Raw genomic sequence first — 25,894 nt, 5'->3', positions numbered from 1 at the left:
GCTATTTCATAACCCAACAGCCCCTTTTCTGAACCCATGTGCCTCCCCATTTGATTATCAGCCTGGCCCATCATCTCAGCAACCTTCCCAACGACCCATACCTCCCAGTTATGTTTAGATCGACCCCTTTCCTGCGCTAGCTATTTCACATGGCAGAACTGCAACTCTCAAGTACAATCTAACTGCCGTCAACTTCCCTCCCACAGACTCACAGATTCTAAGTTTTGGATGGAGACGGAGAGGAAACACATCTTTTTTGAGAACACCACCACTGGGGCTACACAGGTCAATCCCAAAGGCCCTTTCCAGCCCCTTATGGCGGCAACCTTGGCTGGAACTTTGTCTGGGAAAATGAGAACAACAAGGTCACTAATCTCTTCACCAGTGAGAACACTTTCTGCTTAGAAAATCACACAGAATCTTTTTTCTGTGTGACACCAATACCTGTCTTCCAGCCAACTGGACTGGGACTTGCACCCTAATCTATCTTGGCCCAAATTAGACATCGCCCCTAATAATCAGTCCTTTAAGTTTCATCTCACTGCTCAGTCCTGGTCTCTTCTGGTGACAATATGACTGAATACATTAATATAAGTCAGAACAAGTAGTAAACATCTACAAGAACATGGTATATAATTCTAGCGAGTCCCATAATACTCTATTTTTTAAAGAAAAGAAACCAGACTGTCAAACCTCAGAAGGAAGGCAGGGGTGGAAGGGGGTAAGGGATCAATCAAAGGACTTGTATGCATGTATATAAGCATAACCAATGGACACAGACAGTAGGCGGGTGAGAGTATGTGCTGGGGGGTAGAAGTGGCCAGGGAGAAGTCAATGGGGGAAAAAGGAGGAATATATATTTTTAACAATAAAGAATTTAAGTATTTTTTTAAAAAGAAAAGAAACCAGACATAAAAATGTTAAATTCAGAATCTGATTTTCAAGTGTCCAATAAAAACAGAAATTTGCTCACTGTGTGGTCCAGAATGAGTTCTCTAGCTGATGCTACAGTGCTTATTGATTCCAAAAACACAGCTAACTGCAAATCAGACCATTTGGAAGTAGCATTAATCTGTCTGATCAACGAACACTTTAAGTCCTGCTATGACTTCTCTTTTAGAAACTGAGCACTCTATGGTCACTTTAGCACTGTACAAGCTCAGCACCTAGGAATCCTTGGCCAAGAGTCACCAGGTGGAAAGACACAGGCAACTAAGATTTTACCTCTCTACAGAAAACTCACCACCTTCCTATAAATGTGTTTCTGAACCAAGCTGCTAAGATGTTCAGCAGCTGATTGGAAGTACAGAGTCAGTCATCTGCCACTGTACTATACAGCCCCAGGCTGTTGAGGTTTTAAATTCTTGCTGCCATCAACGGCTCTTGGTTCAGAAACTGAGGCCTCAAGAAGGTAAGAAGTGTGTCCAGGATAACCCAGTGCCTCAGGAACAGATGTGGAGCTGAAGTCCCAGCCACTGAGCCTGAGTGTTCAGGTTTTTCTCCGCTAGGTTTTTCTCCCTCTTCTCCATCTGGCCACCTTTGTAGAGGCCCAATCGCAGGACAAGCTACTTCTCTAGAGATTACATCACTGGATTCTACCTGCTGGGAGTGGATGATGTGGGCATGTGCACATTGATGAGTTTGTGTAAAATGCTAATAAACAGATTAGGGAAGATCTGAGGGTTCTCCCTGCTGATTACACTGCCAGGAGAGCAATTCTGGGCAGCCCCTTTTCCATTCTTTTATATTCCTTCTGGGATTGTTTTGCTGAGGTAGGATGGAAGACAAGTGAGCCTTGATGGGGAGAAATTAGTGCACCTTGGCTTACTGTGAAGGAATCTTGGCTTCTAAAGGTGTTAGACATCATTGCAGGAGTCTTGGTTTACAAATTAATACCAGATGAAAATAAACACCTACAGCCACTGCAGTATTCTCTGCAATAGACCTTGGTCATTGCTATTCTAGCAGAGACCAGGACCTAGATAAGAGTGGCCATGGATGCCTGCTCTGCCTCCCTGAGGGGCAGGGGCACTTTCCATTTGCTTATACTTACTCATTGGGCTATCAGAGAAGAATATCAGGGAAGGGGAAGAAAAAAAAGGACATGAGTTCTAGGAGGCATCTATTATTTTCGTATTCCCAGCATCATACTCTTCCTTAGGGGACCCATCCTGTTCTTCAGACCAAGTGGCTGCAGCGGACTGGACTTCACACCCTGGCTTCAGTGGGCCACATGAGCTGGATGGGTGTTGGTCTGGGGCTTTGACTATACCACCAAGAATAAGGTACTTTCTTTCTGTTGTGGCTTCTGTAAGAAGGATATAAACCTACAGCCCCAGGGACAATTACCTAAAGTGAGCCTACATGAGAATGAAGTCAAGCCAGAGGAAAACGGGGCTGAGCAATGGAGACTCCAAGTCCCAAAACAACCTCTGAGTCTCTGGATCCAGCCATGCCTGAAACCCAACTCTACCTCTGATATTTATAGTGCCATTAGGTAATACCTTAAAAACAATTAATCCAGTTTAAGTTAGAGTTCTGTCACTTGAAAATAAAAAAGCACTAACAAATAAAGATAAAACTGGTAGAACAGACAATTACATTTATGGCTATAGTTATCTGGAAGCAGTTCAAGTTTGTCCCCTGGAAATAAAACAAGGTGACACATGGGGATCTGCTCCATTTTTTCATATTAAGCTCAGCTCATCAGAACTGCAGCTCTGCCTAATTACTGTGATTAATCTCACCAAATTCTAAATATAAAACGAGTGTGCATTTTTCTGATGTTTGATGATACTGCAACAATCATGAAGAGAAGAAATGAGCCATTACCAAATAAAGACCACTTTTAAGAGAAATCTTTTTTTTTTCTTTTTCTTTTTTTCTGACCAAATGCAGTTATAACTGGGCAAAGGAGAAAAGGTCATGGCGATCTTACCTGGCATGGCATGGATGAGGTCCCCACACAGAACAAAGAATCTGGGCTTGGGGTTCAGCTTGTTGATGGCCTGAATGGCTTGCTCAGTTAAACGGATCTCCTGCTCCCACTCATCTCCACCATTGTCACAGTCCCCAGTGGACCAGGCCTTCATCAGTCCAAACTGTGGGTCTGCACCCTGGATGAAGTAGAAGGGGCCTTTCCATTCCTTTTCCTGTTCTTTAAAAAAAAAAAAAGGAAAGAGGAGAAATATTATTAAGGCTGCTAGGGAAAGCATCCAGGTTACCATGCAAGTAGATATGATATTTTTCTTAAATTAAGTAGGTCATTTTAATAAGCTGCTGTTCAAATATACCATTATCCTGTCATAGTCTAGAGGATGTTGATTTATACTAATTATGCCTGGGACCTGGAGTTTCCCAAAGGCCAGGACAAACCACGTGGGCCTCACAGCCATGCAACAAGCTATTTGTTTAAAAGCCTGCTGGCCAAAATGGGGCTCAGAGGCACAATAGCACACTATAGAGGGGATATTAATGTTCAATAATAGGTTTTTAATTAGAATTTAAAAAACCCAATTGAAAGCTGCCAGAAGTATTATATTTAAATTACTAGGTGAAGTACTCTCAAATCTTTTAGCCAGGCTTAATGGCACAATTTGCACTGTTTCAGGGGATGTGACAGAATTTCAATTATAAAACTTGGAGCTCAGAAGCTCTGGCTATCTGGTGGGATATGCTGTGCCAGAAATGAAATGTTGAAATGAGTTAGTCGATGTGAAAAAAAAAATCGATGCTAACATTTCAAAGGCAGCATGATGTGGGCATAAGTGAGGTGTGATGATGGGGAAGGGAGTAGGGGAGGGAAGAGAAGGGAATCTTGGAAAAGGGAGCTAGGTCACACGCACTGAAATGATCAGGGTTGCTTTCCTATTGGTTCCGCCGGCCCAAAGCTTCACCAGCCACAGGTATGTACCCTTTTCTGCCAAAGAACCACAGCCAGTGCCTGCTTTTTCAGAGCTGGAAAGACCATTGATGGGCATGAAATCCCTGTGGATTGCAAACTTTTTCTTTCTTTCTTTCTTTCTTTTTTTTTTTTTTTTTTGGCCACACGGTCCTTTCTTCAACCAAAACCTCAGGTGGCAGACCAATGCTGTAAACATGGAGCTGTCCCTGTCCAACTGGGATCTGGGGATGGCCCAGTCTGAAGCCCCTGAGAGGAGACCTCACCTGCAGCCCTGATGTTTACCCTCCAAGGGGACTGAAGCCCAGAGCAGTGACCTGCCTGGCCCAATGGCCCAGCAGCAATCAGTGACACGGATAAAACTACCCCACTATCTTAAAACTGTTTTCTTTTTAAAGATAAATTAATGTATTTTCCATGTTAATCGAGTAAGTGGCATTTCTTTTGGAAGTCACGAAAATGTTATAATTTCTAAAACTCATTGGAATAATCTCACGTCTCCATGATCGATTCATTCATTTACTCAGTAAGCACTTACCGAGAGCCTAGTTTCCCAGGCCCCATTCTGGGTGCTGACCATACAGGAATGGACCAAAGACTGGTGAGGTCTCCTCTCTGGGCTTAGTTCTCATGGGGGAGATAGACAAGGACATAAGCAGAGAACTGAGCCAGAACGTGCCAAGGACTATGTGAGAATGAAGAAGGAAGTGATGGGTAATTTAAATTGAATGGAGGGGGAAGGCCTGAGGTGGTGTCTTTAAGCTGAGATCTGTACAGCAAGAAGGAACCAGTTGTATGTAACCTTTTAAAATTCTCTCACCCACCATACTTAGCTTGCTATCATCTTAAAGTGGACCTCTGGCTTTAGGCTCTCTTTCCTTCTTAATTTCTTTATCAGAACTTACAGTCAGCCATGCAAACAAACGTAACCACCTGTACATACTTTACAGAACAAAGTGTACATGCATGATAATCCACCAGTTCTTGACCTACAGCTCAGAGTGTTATAGCAGCTGCTTGGTGAATCACAGCCAACCTGAGCTCAATCTGAACAAGGACTGAGGGAAACCCTGGTGTCTGCATCTCCCTGCTAAGGACAGTGAGGGATCCTGCAAGATAATGGATTCAACTCATTCGCTGAGCCCTTACTATGTGTCACAAAGGCCCCAAAGACCCCTGTGTCATCCTTGTGCAGTCCCTCCTCTTGAGTGTGGGCTGGACCTGGTGACTTCCTCCTAATAAACAGAATACGGTGATATTTTATTAAAATAAAAATTTCATTATTACTTGTTTATTTAGTGAAATCTTAGCTAGAATCTCAATTTTATGATAATAATGTACAAAATAGCTTTGACCTAAAATGTATGATAACTCACATTTCACTATTCCATTTACCTTATGTCCTTAATAAAGGAAATTTGTATTTTCAAAAGCACCTGGATTCTCTTAAGATCCCTGCTATAGAAGCTGGTGGTCTTTGGTCTCATCTTAACTCTAATAAAGACTGAATTAAAGACATTTGAAGCCTGTAATCCTTAGTTCTAAAAGGAAGAATATTTTGTATACATTTATACTTCCCCCAATCCCTCAGAAGGGCAAATTTTTATGAGAACAAATTAACATTTGCATTAAATTATTTCACCAAAGTCCAGAGTTATCTGCAGAGCAGGGCATAGGTATTAGTTAGCTGACATCTACAAGCGCCCGAGGAGAGCTGTGATGCTTTCCCTTCCAGGGCAGAGCAAGTGTCTGCCCCTGGAGGAGCCCAGGTGCTCTCTTCAGACTCCCTGAAGCACTGTTCTGACAGTTCAAGCTGTAGAGTTCGGATATACTGAGGTCCCTTACTAAAGCACCTTGATACACCATGAGCAGTAGAAAAGGCACTTTAAAGATCCAGTAGAGGGGAAAGGGTAGTTTGTTTTTTTCCTAGTCAACTTCAATATGAGACTGCCTGGTTAAAGAGTAATGAATGACCATCTCAATTAAGCAGAACTGCCTGGAAATGGAGGCAAAGGCAGAGAGAAAAGGCAAGGGAGACAGAGTGACAGTGAAGCAGGCTGCACTGGGGCCCAGAGGGTGGGACTGCGCTGACACCTCAATCCTCAAGGTGTGGCCAACAAACCAGCAGCAGCATCACCACCACCGGGGGAGTTAGTTTGTGGTAAAGGCAGAATGTTAAGCCTACCCCAGAATTTAGAATCTGCATTTTAACAAGTCCCATGTGACTGAATGCAAATCCAAATATGAGAAGCACTGGCCTGCAATTAATTAAGGAACTGCTTTAACATGTTCATAAGACACAGAAGCAAAGTGATTTTTGTTTCCCTAAATTGAAATAATGACTTGGAGGTCTTCTGTGGTAAAGTTTTTATGGCTTTGTGTTATTCTGTATATGTTCCTATTCATTTTTAGGTCCCTGTCTGTGACCAGCTCAGGTATTTGGTCCTAAACATTTCTTAGTATTATTAATCACTATCTAATCGTCAAAATTGCCTGTACCACTAAGCTAAGTGAGCCCTTTCATGGCAGCCCATCCTGGAAGGCCAAAGCCTTTCCTTACAGAAGCCTACCTTTTCCCAATGAAGAACCTGACATTGTCAGTGATGGGAGGTTCACAAAGTTACTTTAACCAACCCTCTCATTTAACTGAGGCCCAGCTAGGGATCTTAGTCATGGCTCACGTTCAAGGTCACACAGTGAATAAGCAGCAGTTTTCATTGTTCAGAATCTCAGTGCAGCCAGGCCAGTCTGAAGAGGAGATAGCCATAAAGAAGATGGAACGTGCCCGAGCTGCCCGGAAGTTGTCTGCCTCCATGAGGACACTTTTGTTTCCAAAAAGTCTCCTTTGAATGGAACATTTTGGTAAATAAGAAGACTGGACACAAAGATAATGCTGGCAAAGGCCCCAAACAATTTCCTGGTCCGCTGTGATGCTCACAGTTCCTGCCAACAGCACAGGGCTGATACGGAGTACAGGCTGGGGGCCGGCACACTCATCTTCTGTGGGATGCTAACTGGTGATTTCTCCAGAGATTCCAAACTCCAAATCTTTGGATATGATCTGGCTAGCAGATGTGTTCTATTTGGCTCATACAGGTTTTATAAAATTTCAAATTTGTTGCCAAGATTTTTTTTAAACGTTTTTTTTTATTTTTTTAAGGGAGATAGAAACATTTGATCAGCTGCCTCCTGCATACCCCCTACTGGGGGTCGAGCCCACAACCTGGGCATGTGCTCTGATAGGGAATCGAACCAGGGACCTCTTGGTTCATGGATTAATGCTCAACCACTGAGCAACACTGGCCGTGGTGCTGTTGTTGCCAACATTTTTAATCATGAGTTTCACATATACACTGAGTGGCCAGATTATTATGATCTCTGAATGCATAATAATCTGGCCACTCAGTATATATCCTATACTAGAGGCCTGGTGCACAAAATTCGTGCACAGGGGTGTGTGTCCCTCAGCCCAGCTTGCACCCCCTCCAATCTGGGACCCCTTGAGATATGTCCGACTGCCCGTTTAGGCTCGATCCCAGTAGGGCATAAGTATTAGTTAGCTGACATCTACTGCCCGTTTAGGCTCGATCCCGGTAGGGCATGGTATTAGTTAGCTGACATCTATTGCCCGTTTAGGCCGATCCCGGTAGGTGTTAGCTGACATCTACAAGCGCCTGAGGAGAGCTTGTGATGCTTTCCCTTCCAGGGTAGAGCAAGTGTCTGCCCCAGGAGGAGCCCAGGTGCTCTCTTCAGACTCCCTGAAGTACTGGATCAGGCCTAAACAGGCAGTCGGACATCGCTCTAACAATCCAAGACTGCTGGCTCCCACCTGTTCACCTGCCTGCCTTCCTGATTGGCCCTAACTGCTTCTGCCTACCAGCCTGATCATCCCCTAACCACTCCCCTGCCAGCCTGAATGATGCCAACTGCTCCCCTGGCAGCCTGGTCACCCCTAACTTCCCTCCCTTACAGGCCTGATCACCCCTAACTGCCCTCCCCCGCAGGCCTGGTCACCCCTAACTGTCCTCCCCTACAGGCCTGGTCTTCCGCAACTGCCCTTTCCCTACAGGCCCGGTCGCCCCCAACTGCCCTCCCCTGCAGGCTTGATCCTTCCCAACTGCCCTCCCTTGCAGGCCTGGTTTTTCCCAACTGCCCTCCCCTGCTGGCCATCTTGTGGTGGCCATCTTGTGTCCACATGGAGGCAGCCATCTTGTGTGTTGGAGTGATGGTCAATTTGCATACTACTCTTTTATTAGACAGGATAATAAAAGGCTAATATGCAAATTGTCCCCTCAATCAGGAGTTCGACCAGCAGGCAGGCTGGCCAACTGCCCATGTGCCTTCCCCCTGGCCAGACCCCACCCATGCAGGAATTCATGCACTGGGCCTCTAATATATATATAGTTCAGAGATCATAATGATCTGGTCACTCAGTATAAACCTGGCCTTGTGATTTCTTGTGGAAAATGAGCATATCAGGCCCCATTGGAGTGTGCCAATATCTGGCTGGGGCTGAGCAGTGGCTGCCCCTCTAAAGAGGCATGCACTTTCAAATTCACCACGGTCCACACCTAGCCCAATTCCCCACCGAACCCCTGTAGATATCTGTAATGACAAGCCGTTTATCTACAGTAACCCTTCCCTTTTGCTCAGTGGTGTGGAAGAAGAAACCAAGCAAGGTCAAGAGTAAAGAACTTGATGGAGATCAACAAGGGGCAGAACCAGGCCTAGTATGCTCCAGAACCCCAACTTCAGAGCAGGTGATCACAGAGGGGAAATACAGAGAACTATCCACCTAGGAAAACTGGATGACAAGCCAGAAAAACAAGCTCTGAGTTGCCATCATACATTACCATAATTTATTACCATTGCCTAGATCAAACAGTTACTAAATCCAAATTTTAAATTAATTTAAAATTATTTTTCAAAGAAAAAGCTGGTCTTAGAAAACTTTGATTCAACCATCATATAGAGGACAACAAAATTTGGCCACTTACTGATAGAGATTGTCATAGTAACCATCTTTCAAAATTAAGGGATTAAAAAAACAACAACAGTGAATTTGGGGTGGCATTACACTATGGATAGAAAAGGCTCTGAGTCTTCTTTAAGCATGATCAAGTGCAAAACAATTGCATACAGAGAAAAATCTTAAACACCTTTAAAAATTCACACAATGCCTTATCAATCCTTCCTATGAGACTATTTATGTGCCAATATCCTGTCTGAAAGATAATCAAATTGTAATCACTCTTTGCATTTGCACTTTTAATATCATGAACTAATTGTTTTCTCAAATTTGTCTCTGCCAATATATTTCCTCTCATGTTTATTATACCTTTTGGGTTTTTTGTCAATTGTTAATGAAAGCTGACTTCTTAATATATACCAAGAATTAGAAATTTCATTGATCCTTTCACTATTACCAGTTAATCAATGACTAACTATAATAAATGTATACTCCCCCAAGCAAATGAATCACTGCTTTCATCACCCAACTAGAAAAAGGCCTATGGGAGTTAGTCCTGTCATTAATACCTAATACTGTAATAATTTATGCTCTCATGATGTGCTAAATCTGTTACTCTATAGGTAACTTCAAATACTTCAAGGTAAATGCAATGAAAATTTAATTTTTATAAAGAAAAGCCTCATTTTCTACATCTAGTTTGCCTTTTGGAAGACAGACTTAAAATAATAAGATACTGGTTAGGACATTTAATTAGCAGGCAGTCTGGTTAACAAGGTGCTGTTGTTACAATACCACATTGTTGCACTGTAAGAATATTTCAAAATTCAATGTTTTTGTTCCTATTAACTAATCTGACTCCAAATAACACATGAATTGGGATTCCAGGGACCATACTTCTCCATTTGACTAGAAGCCACAGAATTAACAAGGAAGTAGAGTAGGAAGCAGTTTTTTGTTCTTCTGGCTCCCAAATTGTTAGCACTTTAAAGTCAACATTCCCACAAGCAAATTTATCATCTTTACTTCAAAACTGGCTCCTTCTCCTGATAACCCAGATTTTGACACCATGGTCTCCAGTCCACCAATCTATAGATATTAGGATCATGTGTTACTGTGTACCTTTAGCCAACCAAGTAATGCTGTCCACAGCATCTCCCATACTGATCCATCCTCCCCATTTGCAGAGGCACCACCTTTGGCCAGGTGTTAATCACTCCCACCTAGGGCTATCAGGACAGCTCCATGCAGTGCCCCCACTCTGATCCACCCCAGGCTATCTATCACACCAGTGCAACTATTCCTGAAACCCTTACCCATATCATCAAACTCCCTTGTTAAGGGCCACAACCCTCTAATCTTCCTGAGAAAAGCCCAAGTGTGCTTTCCTTTTCTAGTATATTGTCAGCATGTTGCTTTCCCTTTCTAGTATAATGTCCCTGGCATGTGGGAGACATTCAGTAAACATTTGGTGAAGGGATAAATGAGGATGGCAATGATCCTCACTCATTCTGGCAAGTGGGGCACAAACGTAGCCCAATAGCCCCAAACTTCCCCAGATGTACAGATTACTGTTTCCCCTAGACCAGTGGCTGTAAACCAGGAATGATTTTGATCCCCAAGGAACATTTGATGTCACATCAGAGGGGGATGGAGCTTCTGGCATTCAATATAGAGAGGGCAGGGGTGGTGCTAAGCATCCCACACTACACAGGGTAGTCCTGCAACAAAGTACAATGCAGCCCACATGTCAATGCTGAGGTTGAGAAAGCCTGCACAAGATAGCACAGGATGCCTCCAACTGGATTCTTATCTGCTCCTCAAACACAACCCATGCTTTCCCACTCCTTCCTCCAGGGATGCTCTCCATTCTACCAACTCTTTCCCCCACTCAGGTACCAACAGCCTTCCCAGCCCAGCTCAATCACTACCTCTGCCACAAAGCCTATCTACCTCTCTTGCAGCTCTACCTCCTTCCCCCATTCAGCAGTTTGGTCTGAGCACCCACCATATGACAGGGGCCACACTAGTCACCAGACATTCAACAGAGCAAGGCCACAGGTCCTATTCCTTAAGACCTTATAGAATAAAGAGGAGATGGACAATAAACAGGTCAATAACTAACGTAATCACACATGTGCTCCATATGACCACAGAAATAATCAGGTGATCACAGGCAGAGCTCGGGTTGGATGGGGCAGCTAGGAAACAGGGAAGCTGAGATCTGAAGAATGAGAAAGCCAGGCATGGGGAAGCTGTGGGGATAATCTCCAGGAAGAGGGCAGGCAAGTACCCAGACCCTGAGACCAGGGCAAATGGTAACATAAGGTGGGAAAAATCATACCAGGACATGAGGGCTTGGGGAAGGGCTTAACACCTCGGGACCACTTTGGGCCTCCATCTCCTGAAGCCCTAACTTGGTCCCAGTGTAGCCCAGACTCTGAGGCTTGAGTGTCAGGTTCAAATCCCATTTCCATCCTTTACCAACTAAGTGACATGATGCAGTTCCCTCAACCTGTCTGTGTCGCAGTCTGTCTCCTTATACATATGTAAAGTGAAGAATTGACGAGCTCATGCATGGAAAGCACTTGGGCCTGGCACACAATAAGCAGTCAAGTGGGAGCTTCTGTTTCCATGACTAGTACTCATGGGAACTCCTACCCTTGTCTGAGCCTAGAAGAGCTATCAAACCTTACCCATTTCTTTGTTCTCCATAGCACCAAGTGGGGTTCAGAGAATATCTGATGATGGAGCTACATACATAAGTATACATGATGGGGTAAAAGTAGGTTTACAGTTGTATGTGAAATGCAGAATTTATTCTTGCATTATTATTAATTATTATATTATTTTCTATACAAACAACTGTAAACCTACTCTTGCCCCACCCTGTATATATAAACACACACACACACACACACACACACACACACACACACGCACACGCTTTTGGCCTTCACGTCTTTTCCTTCATATATTGTGAATATTGCTTTGCTTATAAAATGGCAAAAATGGGTAGCCTGCAGGCTTTCTATCTAAAGAACAAATGCCAACAAAATGCAATTTTTGCAGTTCCTCACTGTAGCGATCTGCACAGTGAATCATTACCTAAATGTCTTTGGCAATATCCTTCATCTTCTCTGGGGACTAATCTTATTTGAATGGTAAACAAAACAAAAAAACAATAGCAAAACAATCCTTCACCACTTCAAGACTCTTTCTGGTTTGACAACCCTAATGTCCCAACTGTAAAACTGCCAGAACTCAATGCAACAGTTAGTAGTGCCTTTCAATCGTGGTTGCCTGGGCTGGGAGGGTGGGAGGGGTGACCACTAAGGGGTGTGGAGTTCCTTCTGGAGTGGTGGAAGTGTTCTAATACTGACTGGGGTGGTGGTTGCACAACTCTGTGAACACAATAAAAGCCATTGAATCATTTGCTTTAAAAGGGCAAACTGTATAGTACATGAAGCTGTTAAAGAAAACGAATATCCTTCAGGACCCCCTCCTCCTTAAAAATAACTAACTATAACATCAATATCCTTAAAGTCTCCAAATCATATTTCCTAAGTACCAAGTGAATTTACCCAGTTTCGCTTCTCCTCGCCTAAATGCATCCAAAAGGTAGTCTCTCGGATACACAAAAGCTTCTGAGTCATGGCTTGGCTGCCACACTTGCCACTTGGGAAGGAAGGACCTGCCAACAACTTATCTGCAGCCTTTCAGGGATGTCAGAAAGCAGATGGGCCAGGACAACTTGGCCAGACACTTTCGGCATCACTGGCTTTGGCCAAAGCTGATCCAGACAACAGCTAAAGGGGGAAGAAAAGCACTTCCTGAAACTCTCTCACTTTTCAGAAGCAGATCTCCACTTGGGGTTTGCCTGACTTGGGTGGCTTTCCCCCACCATTCCCCATGTTCCCCAAGCTGCTAGCCCAGGTGGTGCATCGGGGAGAACTGGAAGAAGGCACTCTCCCTAGGCAGAGGCAGCTCTGCTCTGTGGGAGGGCACACCCTGATTACAAGAACGTCCTCCAGAAGATGTCTTTGAGTAATTCACAAACTCAAAGATTTTCATGAGCCTCAGGGTGGTTTGCAAGGGTCCTATTGATTAGTTCAATATGCTGGTTTCTGTTTTGTTTTGTCCAGAGAACACATGGTGTGTTCAAGCAATGGGTTAGGTGGATACACACATGTGACCCAGAGGTGGTGTATTCACTCTTTCATACACATAACAAATGGCTACTGAGTGTCCACTACTGCTAACACTGTCCTAGTCCAGGCTTCCTGCCCTCCAGGAATTTATGGTCTAGAGACAAGAAAAGACCTCAAAGTCACTAGAATAAACACACAACTATAAGGAAAAGAACGAGTGGTGGTGAATGACAGGGGAAGGGATTAACACAGTATATCACTACCTAAATGATTAAGGAGAATGGAGAAATCAACAAAGGTTTCTTTTAAACTGTGACCTGAAGAATGAGAAAGCACAGAGAAAAAGAGAGGGTCAGAGAAAAGCCATGTAAAGGGATGATGGACCCATTTTTTTGTTTCAAAGAGATGACTCTGAATGCTGCACAGGGAATGGATTGGAGGGGCAAGTGTGGAACCAATGGCTGATGGAACTGACCAGGTGAGAGATGGGGTGGTTGGGGGTACGGTGGTAGGAGCTGAGAGGAAGGTGGACAACCTCTGGAGGTTGAAGAGACAGTTGGAGGACTGGGACATGGAGAGGAGGAGAGAAGCTTAGGTCAGGAAGGACTCCAAGGCTTCTGGTGGAAGAGGCGAGTGGGGGAACACGGGGAAGGTGCAGGTTAAGGAGGAGAAGGAAGATGAAGAGCTCTGTTCTGTTCCAGTGTGTTCCGGTGGCAAAGCCAAAGGCTGGGAGCCAGGAGAGCTGCTGCATTTCCTTCCTGGTCCTCCCACTTAGCAGTCTGAAACCTGAAATCAGCCAAGTGCACAGTGCCCTCATGCAGATGAAGCCAACACATACATCAACACGGCTGCACCTTCACACAGACCTAGCCGCCACTCTGCCTTCCTTTTACAGATGCGGGCCTGTGGCATTAGCACTGCGTTTCTTCTTTTTCTTTCAAACATGGCTACCTCGGGGGTTTGGGCATTCTTTCACTCAACAAGTATTTCCCCAGTGTCTGGCTGCTCATCAGACTTGGTTCTGAGATTGGCCGGCAGCTCTGGGGCTCCTGGAGTCTCCAGTTATCTGGTACCAGGTCATTGGGCCTTCCTCACTGGAGGGTTTGGCAAAGCTAAAGATCATGTTGCACAAATAAAAAGTTGACTTAGCCTTCTCTGTGAAGAAGATGCTCTCAGAACCACCACGACTCGACCGATGAGAAGGGTTTTCCAGCACTCCCAAGCCCTCTATAAAGGCACAGACAGTCCCTAGGGCAAGCTGAGCCCTCCCATGCTCAAGAAGGGAACTTTGGGAAGACTTAATAAAGACAAGCTGGTGAAAATAAAATACTATTAAATTAGGTGTTAAATAGACAAGGGTAAAAGATTTGAAGAAAAATAAAGTATAAACCTAGAAGAATTCTTCACTCTGAGTGCTCTCCAGTGATTTTTCACTGACTACTCCACTGGAAAGAACCCAAACTGGAAACGATTCCTTGTGGGTGTTTATTCGAGAAAGGCTACATGGCAGCCCTACCTACAAACCCACACTCCAAGGCACATCCTTGGCTCCCCCTCAGAGATTGGTAAGTGAATGTACATTTATAGTTTACGTTAAAATGAAATGTTAAAAGAATGTGTGGTATTTTTATGATTGCCCCCTTGAACTAAGTTTTCTACTCATTGGCTAAATACCAGAAATCTATTGTTGTTTTAAAAACCTATCTTACATAAAAATTAACTCACTATGGACCTAGGCCTGAATGTAAGAGCTTAAACTACAATACTCTTAAGAAAACACAGGAGCATGATTTGGAGTGCAAAAATTTCTTACATCAAAAGCACAAGCGATATAAGAAAAAGATGATAATATGGCCTTCATCAGAATTAAAAACTTTGGTGCTGCAAATGATATTGTGAGAAACGGCTCACCTGTCCAAATTTCAGATGACGGACCAGGAAACAGAAGCATGGTGAAAATGAGACTTTTAATAACACTGCGGGGAGGGGGGACTGTATAGGATCACACATGGGGCAAGGAACAGAGCCTATTTCTTTAGACCCTCCTCTAGTTCCTCATGGGCTGAGTACTATTTGGACACTATTTTCTAATAGGTGACCTGGGTCTTGCTATCTCCCATAGGGTTATTTTAAAAAACGGGCTGGGGCCTTTTCTAGTCTCCACCTCCCTTTGTCTAGGCCCTAGAGCAGAACAAGGATGACTCTAGGGGAATATTACTAGGATATGTAGAATATGTACTATCAGCCACAGGTACAGCTCTCATCCTCTCTCCCCACCCCCACATCCTGTTTGCCCTGGGAAAATTCAATAGGCGCCTGGCCACATGCTGTTTCTTTTCTATTTAGATAAATCTGAGGCATGTTTCTTACAAATTTCCCCTTCTTTTTCTTACACTGATTCTATCTTCATTAGCTGTTCTAAGACTTGTTGGCTTTCTTAGAGGAAAGGAAAAGGAGAATCTACACAGGTCCCTTCATTTCTGGCTTCAGAGCAGATGTAGTAAAATGCACATCTCAGGGTTGGTTCATCATCCTTGTTCTGCTCATGTCTGTCTAACTGCCTACCACATCCCCTCAAGGATGCTGGCTCTGAATTCTTTCAGGGAAAGGGGGTGTCGGCAAAAATTACTGCTTCCATACTGAGTGTAGGTCTGATAAAATAATTGAATCGATACCTTTAGGCCACTTCACAATGGACATTCCACTTGCTTAGACCACATTTCACTTGCTAAGACCATTACCTCTCCCCTCCGGAGTTTCCCAGAATCTGGACCAACACAGAGAATTCTCCACCCAGAAAAGCCCACCAAGAGTCCTTTAAAAACCTCTGACTCTCTGTCTTTGGGAAGTGGTGCCATTTTGGGGCTCAGCCCATCTGGATAACCAGATGACCTATCTATCTATATATATAAAAGCCTAAGTGACCATCGCAACTGAAACAACTGGACGGATGACCAAACAGGCTGCATGGGGCGATCAGGCTGGCAGGGGGCTGGGAGGGGCAGTTGGAGTGACCAGGTTGGCAGGGAGGGAGCAGTGAGGGGCAACCAGGCTGGCAGAGGGGGGGGGGGGGGAGTGAGAGGTAACCAGGATGGAGAGGGGGGGCAGTTGGAGGCAACCAGGCTGGCAAGGGGGAGGGGAGGCATTGGGATTGACCAGGCCAGCAGGAAACAGAAAACAAAGAACCCCCTCCTGAGTCAGTTAGAAGGGAAAGGTAAATTGTACCTAAATGCCTGGTCTGGGTGGTGTCAGTAATTGCCCATGTAGCTAAGCTGTTACAGTCTTTGTTTATGGCCCCTTTGTAAATGGGGGGCAATTAGGAAAACAGGTCTTGCTATTCCAGTTTGTGGAGAAAGGGGCAGTGACTTATTCATAGGCTATCAAAAATGTACAATAGTTTACTGGCACAGATTGATTGCTAGCTCCCCCCAAAATATCTTATTTTCCCCACCAGTTTCAGTAGCCTGTTATTTCAAAATACCTAGTATTGAAAATATATGTATTTTTTCACTATTTAACCCAGCATACTCCAAAGTTTTAAATTACTAAAAACTTTGGAAAACTAAAAAAGCTTTATCATATAACCTTTATTTTTGTTATATATATATAACAACCTTGAGATTTTAAAGCCAATTATTATTATCCAAGGCATTTTCTTGGCAAATTTTGTAATAGGGATAACTCACCAGCCTTCAGTGGCTTTAATGTGAAAGTACTATTTTATTTTATTTTCCTTTATAAAATAGGAGTGCCTCCCCCCTCTCCCCCCCCACCCCCCTTCACTGCTAGAGGGTACTTCTACAGATGTGTTCCTCCCAGTGTTAAGGGCAAAAATAGAACATTGGGGACTAGTTATGGTTATGGGAAATATTAATCATGCTCTGCTAACCATAATTGCCCTTTCTGGTCAGAGAAAGGACATACCAACCTGGCTGGGAGTCCTAAGCCCCCCCAAGACCTGGGAGTTAACCTTGAAATGTGGTCCATTCTCATTCAAAAACTGCCCATTATCATGGAAGCATTAGCCTTGTTGCCCAAACAATGGATTCCCAACCCAGTTTACTTCCCCATGTTTGTAATCCCTACTTCCCCATGTAATCTTTGTCCCTATATTCATAAAGCAGGGAAGAGCAAACTGAAGTCCCCAAAAGAAAGAAAGCTAAAATTATGTTACAGACACACTGACAGAAATCTCACTAGCTAAGAGTTTCGGGTGGCTGATGCCCTGAGAGGGAGAGCAGGAAGAGTCCCTAAGATTAAGAATTCCTGGCAGCTGCTAAAACATTCCTGCCATCTCTGTCACAAAGACAATCCAAAGAATGGCAGAAGATACATTAGCAAATCATATACTTGTTAAGGATCTTATATCCAGAATATATAAAGAACTCTTACAACTCAATAATAAAAACACAAATAATCTTACTAAAAACTGGGCAAAGGATCTGAACAGACCTGCAAAGATTACAAATGGCCAATAAGTACATGAAAAGATATTCAAATCATTAGCCAATCGGAAAATGCAAATCAAAATCACAGAGATTCCACCGGTCACACCCATTTGGCTGATAATAAGAAAAAGGCAGACATTGATATGTTAGAATTTTAAAAACCACGGTATTTTTTAATATATTTTTTTTATTGATTTCAGAGAGGGAGAGGGAGATAGAAACATCGGTGAGAGAAAATCATTGATCAGCTGCCTCCTGCACACCTCCCACAGCGGATTGAGCCTGAAACCTGGGAATGTGCCCTTGACTGGAATCGAACCTGGGATCCACAGGCCTCGACACTCTATCCACTGAACCAAACCAGCTAGGGCAAAAAACACAGTATTTTCAATCCCATTCAGACTTACATAAACAGGTCGTTTTGAGAATAGTTCTTAAGTGAAAAAGGAAAAAGATGAAGTTTGTTTTTAACAGAGACTCTATTTATTCTTTGCATGTAAGAGGGTTTCTGAGGGGGACAAAGAAATATTCAGGATTAAATACAATTCGGTTCCTCCCAATCAGCTGCTGAAGTTTCAATGTCCAGGGAAGTAATGAGCCTTTTTAAGAAAACCCCATTCTCTAAGGGGGAGGAAATATCCTGGCAGTAAAGTGACCTGGTGAAACAGGAATTTTGGGGGTGAAATAGGACAGGTTTAGAAATTTTGGAAACTAAGGGGACTGTGAAAGAAAAAAGCCACGTGCTAACCTGACAAGCTCAGGGAAGGCCTGCGTGGCAGTCTTGCAAACCCAGAGACCTAAGATAACCACAAAAGATGGTTTGAAAAATTAAATATCTAACAGGTTATAGTAGGTAGTCATGTCCCAGATATTTTCCCAGGCAAAGATCAACTTTGATCTTTTTACTGAGCCCGTTTGCCTTTTTTGCCTCTAAGATAACATATCTGTGAGATGTCTGGGTAACTTGTAACTTCCTTTTCCCAAGCCCTTGGGGAACAACCAAATGTGGTGGGCACCAGGACAGATGCCTCAAATTCCTTCTTTATCATGTTAATTGTTCCTGCACTCACCTGAGTACACCTCCATCATTTTACTTTTTATCCAATCCCAGGAGTTTCCCACCGCTTTGCTTTCTCCCGCCTCCTTACTCCATCACCAATGAATTTCATGTAACCCACCTATGTCCCTCCTTTGATTTCGGTGTATAAATAGAGAAATGTAACCCGCCATTCTTCGGAGCATTATCTCAATCCGTTGAGGTTCTGCTTCCCAGCACATATCGACAGTTTTGGCTCAAATAAACTTATAAAAAAATTCTTTACAGGTTTCAATGGTTTTTTTCGTTAGCAGGACCATGGAGGAAGCACAGGGCTGCAGAGCAGCAGAAGGTATATTTCCATAGAATGAGGGAGCTGGAAAGCTGCAACAGGTACATTTTTAAAGAATGAGGGAGCTGGGAACAGCAAAATGTCTATATTTACAAAATATAGAGAAGGAAGCCCTTCATCCAGAGGGAGAAGAAAACTCAAAGGGAATAGGAAAACAGTAAGGAAGGGGGTGTGTATGTGAAGGGGGTGTGTATAATATGTGAAGAACTTCACATGTCCCATGTGAGGTACAACCTTTGAGCCCAGGAGTTACTATAGTAACCAGTCCAAGAGAATAGTGACCAATCAGAGGGGATATCAAGGCACTAGGATCTGCAGCCTTTATAAGCCTTATGGAAGAGGAACTCAGTGGGACCCTTTTCCCCCCACCCCATGTGGGAGTCCATCCTGTGGGACTCTTTCCCTCTCCCCACGTGGGAGTCTGTTCTTGCTCTTCAATAAATCTCCACCTTTGCTATACCACTTTCTGTCTGTGGATTCATTCTTTGATTCTGGCGGACAAAGAATCCGGGTTCCAGTCCAAAAATTCCATAACATTGGAAAACCAGGTTAGGACTGGAAAACAATTAAATATAATTTTTAAAACATATTTTATCTTGATATTTCTCTTTGATCATTTCTTCAAAAGATATGTTGTAAACTTTTCAGAAAGACAGTGGTTTGCTAGGAGAAAGTGGTCTTAATGAGGATGTGTGCCAAGGAAATATAATTACCAATTTGCCTGATTAAAATTAATATTTAAACATGCCTGAGGAATGTGAGCCTTCTCAGGTGTAACATGTACCATTTACTTTTTGTAAACATCTGTTGGAAGAGCCTAGCAGATGATGTTAACAGGAAATGGATGACTGAAGCCAAGTTTCACCTATAATAATGTGGAAAGAAATGCCTGGGAATATTGTTTATGTAAATCATGAGGGGGGGGGGTACTAGGTGTACTGGTTAATAATGCGGATTTTTTTCAATAGATAGAGTTACATATGTTGATATATACATACATATATATATATATGTGTGTGTGTGTGTGTGTGTGTGTGTGTGTGTGTGTGTGATTTGATATGTATGCTATTTTGTTGTATTGACAACAAGTTTCAAAACTTCAAATGTCAAATTTGCTGGAGGTGTTAACATCATAGATATTTTTACACTTAAAAATGTTGAATTTCATGCCAAAAAAAAGAGCATTTGTGGGAAGTTTTAATTCATTACTTTATTTTGAAGAAAGGTGCTGCTGAATACTTCACGAAGCTTATGGTGAACATGTTCCATCTCAAGATACTTGTGAATGCTGGTTTAAACATTTTAAAAGTGATGATTTCTATGTAAAAGACAAAGAATGTCCAGATTAACTAAAAAAGTTTGAAGACCAACAATTACAAACATTATTTGATGAAGATGTATGTCAAACTCAAAAACAACTTGCAGAAAGATTAAATGTGGCTCAGCAAACAATTTCCTATTGTTTACAAGAATTGGAAAAGATTTTAAAGGAAGGAAAATGGGTGCCACATCAACTGAACGAAAGACAAATGGAAAACTGAAAAGTCATCAGTAAAATGTTGCTTCAATGGCATGAAATAAAGTCTTTTTTTCATCAAGATGTGACTGGCAATGAAAAGTGGATTTATTTTGAGAATCCCAAATGCACAAAATCATGGGTTGATCCAGGTCAACCATCAACATCGACTGAAAGGCCAAATGGCTTTGGAAAGAAGACAATGCTCTGCGTTTGGTGGGATCAGAAAGGTGTGGTGTTTGATGAGCTTCTAAAACCAGGTGAAACTGTTAATACTGATTGCTACTGACAACAAATAATCATGCTTTGATCGTGAAATGACCAGAATGTGCCAGAAGACACGGCAAAGTAATTTTGCTTCATGATGATGCGCCATCACACACTACAAAACCAGTTAAAGACACATTAACAGATCTTGCCTGGGAGGTATTAACCCACCTGTGTATTCACCAAATCTTGCTCCTTCACATTACCACTTGTTCCGATTGATGGCATACACACGTTCTGAGCAGCACTTCAAAACATACAAAGAAATAGAAAACTGGGTCTCCAAATGGTTTGCCTCAAAACAAGAAATGTTCTATTGGGACAGTATCCACAAACTACCTAAAAGATGGGGGAAATGTGTAGCTGGCTATGTACATTACTTTCAATAAAGTACTTTTGATGGTTCTTTTGAAATTATCGTGCTTTCTTTGATTACAAAATCTGACATTATTAACCAGTATACCTAGTAAAGTACTTGCTAGAAGCTGAATATCTGTGTCCCCCTCCCTTGAATTCTTAGGTTGAAACCTAACCCCCAATGTGATGGTATCTGGTAGTGGGGGCCTTTGGGAGATTACTAAGCCCCCTTAGGTCTTGAGGGCTTAGTAATGGGGTTAGTGCCCTTACAAAAGATACCCTCAGAGAGTTCCCTCATCCTTCGGTCACAGCAAGAAGACAGCCCTCTATGAACCATAATAGGGTTCTCACCAGACACTGAATCTGCAGGTGCCTTGATCTTGGACTTCCAGCATCCAGAACAGTGAGCTAGAATTCCTGCTGTTTATAAACCACTCAGTCTATAGTATTTTGTTACAGCAGCTCAAACAGACAAAGATAGTGCTCTTTCATTCACTTGCCAGACTTCACTTGAGAAACCAACTGTTTAACTGCTAATTCTAGAAGGGGCTTCTAGTAGTGCATGAGAGTTGTCAGGGATATGATGTTAGGTACTGTTGCTTGAGTTAATTGAATGTCTTTGATGGGAAAAGCCAGTTCCTTCCCTTTCTCTTCTAGGCTTGCCCTTGGGGCAACTCTACCAGCTCAAGGTTCTACCTTCTAGCACAAGCATGTCAAACTTGCAGCCATAGGCCGCATGCAACCCACAATAAGTATTTTTGTGACCCAACCTATAAAATGGTATGTAAGAAACATTGTTAAAAAACTTTGTAATTTTTACAATATCCTGTTATACATAATTATTAATAATGAACTACAATGTTCGCTAATGACTGATTAGTATAATTGTGTTGCATCCATTTCCGTTACATGCCTTATGCGCAGGCACACCATTTCTCTCCACTAATATTAGCAACAAATATTTTAACAGCCTTGATTGTCAAGTCATTAGTCTTGAACTGACTTGTTTGGTGTGTGCAATAGGAAATATTTTGCTTTTGGAGAACAAGAAAAATAGATTTGTGTTACACTTATTAATTTGTGCAGTTTTTCAGTGTCTGGTAAGTTAATGTTCAAGAAAAATAGTTTTATTAAGATGTTCTATTATTTTATGTTAACGATTACTCATTTATTTCAGCCCTTTGTATTCAGCATGTCTCTACTGAAATACACCTATGTTTCTATGAAAATTGAAGCTTTGTTTTTTGCGGCCCACATAAACTTAAACCTGTGTATTTGGCCCCATTAGCCTGAGTTTGACATGCTTGTTCCAGCAGAACCTGGATGGACAATGAACCTTTCAGGCATCTTTCAAAGTCACCAGAAATGCTAACAGGGAACTAGAACCCGAGGAAAGTCAGTGACAGCGTCAAAGGCAGCTTAGGGGTGAATTAGGGATTCAGCACCTAGTGAGGTAAACCAAGACTAAGGATTCCACACCTAAGCCTTCAAGGACGAACCTCTAAAGCCCTGTGCTGTATGATCCATACAGGGCATGCCCACCGGGACTGCCCAGCTCACAGGGGAGACCAAGTGCAAGCCCCACTTCTAGAGAAGTCCAGGGTCATGTTCCCTCTTCTTATCTCATCAACTTCTAAGTCTCTTTCTGTCAGCCCCATTCTTTTCCAGACCAACAACTCTCTTGTTCTCTGGTCTTACTGGCAGCCTTGTGGCCGCTCCAAAAGGCTACGGAGGTTCAACACCTCAGCACTCTCATCATCTCATTGGAAGCCCCCCACCACGACCACAAGCACCTCCAGTTACAGAAAATAAACAGTGTGGTCTATGAAAATGATGCTCCTAGACAAGTACTTGAGCTCCAGCTCCCAACCAGATTGCACCCAAGTTCCTTGTAAGTAGAAATGCTTTTGTTGCCATTGCTGCAGCCATCCTTTCCAAAATGGACATCTGATTATGTGTCCCTGTTTTTTTTTAATGTAGTGCTTAAACCCTTTTGATGCTATTAGGCAAAAACAAATCCAACTACCCCACCTCACTCTCCAGTGCCCGCCCATACCACACTGCTCCACACTCAATGGCTTTCTTCCCTCATCCTTCCCTTTCCAGTCCCACCATGCCAGACTTTCAAACTTGCTCTGCCCGTAGTCACAAAGGTCTGCCCTCCTTTCAAGCCCAGTTAACTCCTAATCGTCCTTCAGCAATCAGATGATACATCCCTTCCTCGAGGAAGCCCCCGCTAAAGGTCCTTACTAACGCTCCAGTGAGAGGCTCATGGAACCAATCCCTCAGTTCTCTGACATTTGCCACAACTGGAATTTCCATGGTTCGTGTGAGTGGCAGGTTAACGTCAGGCTTTCCAAGTAGCTATGTGGCAGAAGAATTACATCTGTTTTTCACTCACTGCACTCTGGCATCCAGCACCATGCTGGGGCAAGGCAAGTGCTCTGTACATTTGATAAGTGGACAAATGAATGATAGGTGAATAGACAGACCGAATGAAGAAATGGGCATATGGTGAATAGATAGTGGATGGATGGCCTGGTAGATAGATGGATGGACAAACAGTTGGACAGATAGATAGACAGAAGGATGGAGAGATGGTTGAAAAGTACATTTGATCCCTGAGTCAACCCCTCTTCCCAAGCCCCTGATCCCATCTCCAGAGCTATTATTCTGTCTTTTGCATTTTCTTTTTAAAAAAATATATTTTACTAATTTTTTACAGAGAGGAAGGGAGAGGGATAGAGACCTAGAAACATTGATGAGAGAGAAACATCGACCAGCTGCCTCCTGTACATCCCCTACCGGGGTTGTGCCTGCAACCAAGATACATGCCCTTGACCGGAATCGAACCAGGGACCCTTCAGTCAGCAGGCCGACGCTCTATCCACTGAGCCAAACCAGTTTCGGCAGTCTTTTGCATTTTCAACCCTAGATCTATCTTATACCAATTATATGACCTTGGGCACGTTGCCTAATCTGTTGAGCTTGATTTTTTTTTCCCCATTGTAAAAAGAGGATAATCATAACAGTTACCTCAACAGGACTGTTTTGGAGATTACATGACATAATCTACATACAACCCAGAGTACAGTGCCTGGCTGCCAGAAACACCTGATAAATGTTAGATGCTCCTATTGTTCTTATCATTATTACTACTTCAATCCCTTCAGCCTTCCTTCAGCATTGCTCCTCCCTTAAGCTGCTACTGGCCTAGGTCTACCTTGCATCACCAAATGGCTCCAAACAGAATCCTACCCTCACTGACTTCACATCCTCACCCTCTGCCACTCCCCAGACACTGTGTACAGGTGTCCTTCTAGAGCTCTACTGAAATTGTTCTCCTCAAGGTGACAATCAAACCTGGCATCCTCTGCTCCTGGTTTTCTCTTCCAAAATTTCTGGTTGTTTTCTGCTCCGAGTCCTTCAGTGTACCTTTTCTTCTTCCTGCCCCCTAAGCACTGGCATATCCTAAGACTACACACACACAGACAAATACTGTCCACTACTCCACACTTTCCCCTTAGCAATGTCACTGACTCCTACAGCATTACTATCTCCTTTCTGCGGTGGAACCCACACCTTCATCCTCAGCTGTGTACTATGCCCCACAAGTTCCATCATATTTCCTGGTGGCACCTCAAAGTCAACACTTCCCAAATCAATCCCATCAAATCTTACCCTATTCCTTATTCTTTGATTTTAGTTAACAGACCCAACATCAGCCAAGACCAACGCTTAACAACCCAACTCCTCCCACTGCAGAGGCCCACAAGTCCACCAGTTGAGAATTATTTTTTGTGCCACAGCTCTGTGCCTTGACTATGAGTCCCTGAGGGCATGTAGCTTGCCTTTCTCCCCCCTCCCCCTCCTTCTTTTTCTACTCTCCACAAGATACTAAAGGATGCAATAGGAACCTAATAAACACATCTTGAACTGAAAAGAGATACCGAAAAGAGTAACAAGGAACTCTCTCATTCACTGCTGGTGGATATATCAATTGGTGCCAGGGCTTTGGAAGGCCATTTATGGTAAAGCTGGGGGTGATTATACCTTATAACCCAGAATTTCGCTCCTGGATATATGCTCTGGAGAAATTTCCCCACGTATCCACAAGAAGATTTGTACAAAAATGTTCCTAACTGGGGGGTGGGAACGACCGGGAAGAGGTCAATGGGGGGAAAAGGAGACATATGTAAGACTTTAAACAATAAAGAATTTTTTTTTTAAGTTCCTAATGGCACTGTTACCAAGAGTGAAAAACATAAACAACTCAATGTCCATTATATCAGGGAATAGCTGGCATACTAAAAATTAGGAAAATTAAAGGAGGGATTAAAAATAGATTATTTGGGAGAAGTTGAGTGTAGAAAAACTACAAAAGACAATTTGGTAGCCCAAAGATAGAAAAGCAGAGCTGCCGCCTCCCCTACATCTGAAAGGAGGAAGTGAGTGGTTACCCAAATCTGAAAACCAAGACCCAACGGAAACACTATCTTGAAAGCAGTGAACTTCAAGCAGGGAATATAACTAGCTCAAAGCAAGTCCACAGGGAGTAAACTGGGGGAATGAACACCCTGATTTTGGTTCCCCCTTCCTCGGCTCTCTGATGGGGACTCCCCATTGGCTGACGCCAGTGGAAAGCCAGAGGATCAGGAGCCTCTGAAGCCCAGAGAGGCCAACATCCTGGAGCACAGTGGAGATTCGGAGGGACAAAGATACTCAGCATATCCAGCAACAGAATGCATAGAGTAAATATTTATACAATAGAATATTGTGCAGCAGGAAAATTGGTGAACTAGAGCTACCTATATCAATATTAGAGGCCCAGTGCACAAAATTTGTGCACGGGAGGAGGGGTTGTCCCTCAGCCCGGCTTGCACCCTCTTGCAATCCA

General features: G+C 43.2%; 1 protein-coding gene across 2 annotated transcripts in view; it reads right to left on the bottom strand.

Moving 5' to 3' along the window:
• CPPED1 (calcineurin like phosphoesterase domain containing 1) overlaps window positions 1–25,894 on the bottom strand; it is a 175,085-nt gene that overhangs the window by 146,994 nt on the left and 2,197 nt on the right. For both annotated transcript variants that reach the window (XM_084881152.1, XM_084881151.1), the window contains exon 2: window positions 2,939–3,157. In XM_084881152.1, coding sequence (XP_084737278.1) covers window positions 2,939–3,157 — 219 coding nt within the window. The remainder of the gene's footprint in view (window positions 1–2,938; window positions 3,158–25,894) is intronic.

The sequence above is a fragment of the Pipistrellus hanaki genome (assembly GCF_964339955.1).
Source record: "Pipistrellus hanaki genome assembly, chromosome: 4".
NCBI classification, from domain to species: domain Eukaryota; kingdom Metazoa; phylum Chordata; class Mammalia; order Chiroptera; family Vespertilionidae; genus Pipistrellus; species Pipistrellus hanaki.
This window is presented reverse-complemented; position numbering and strand designations above follow the sequence as displayed.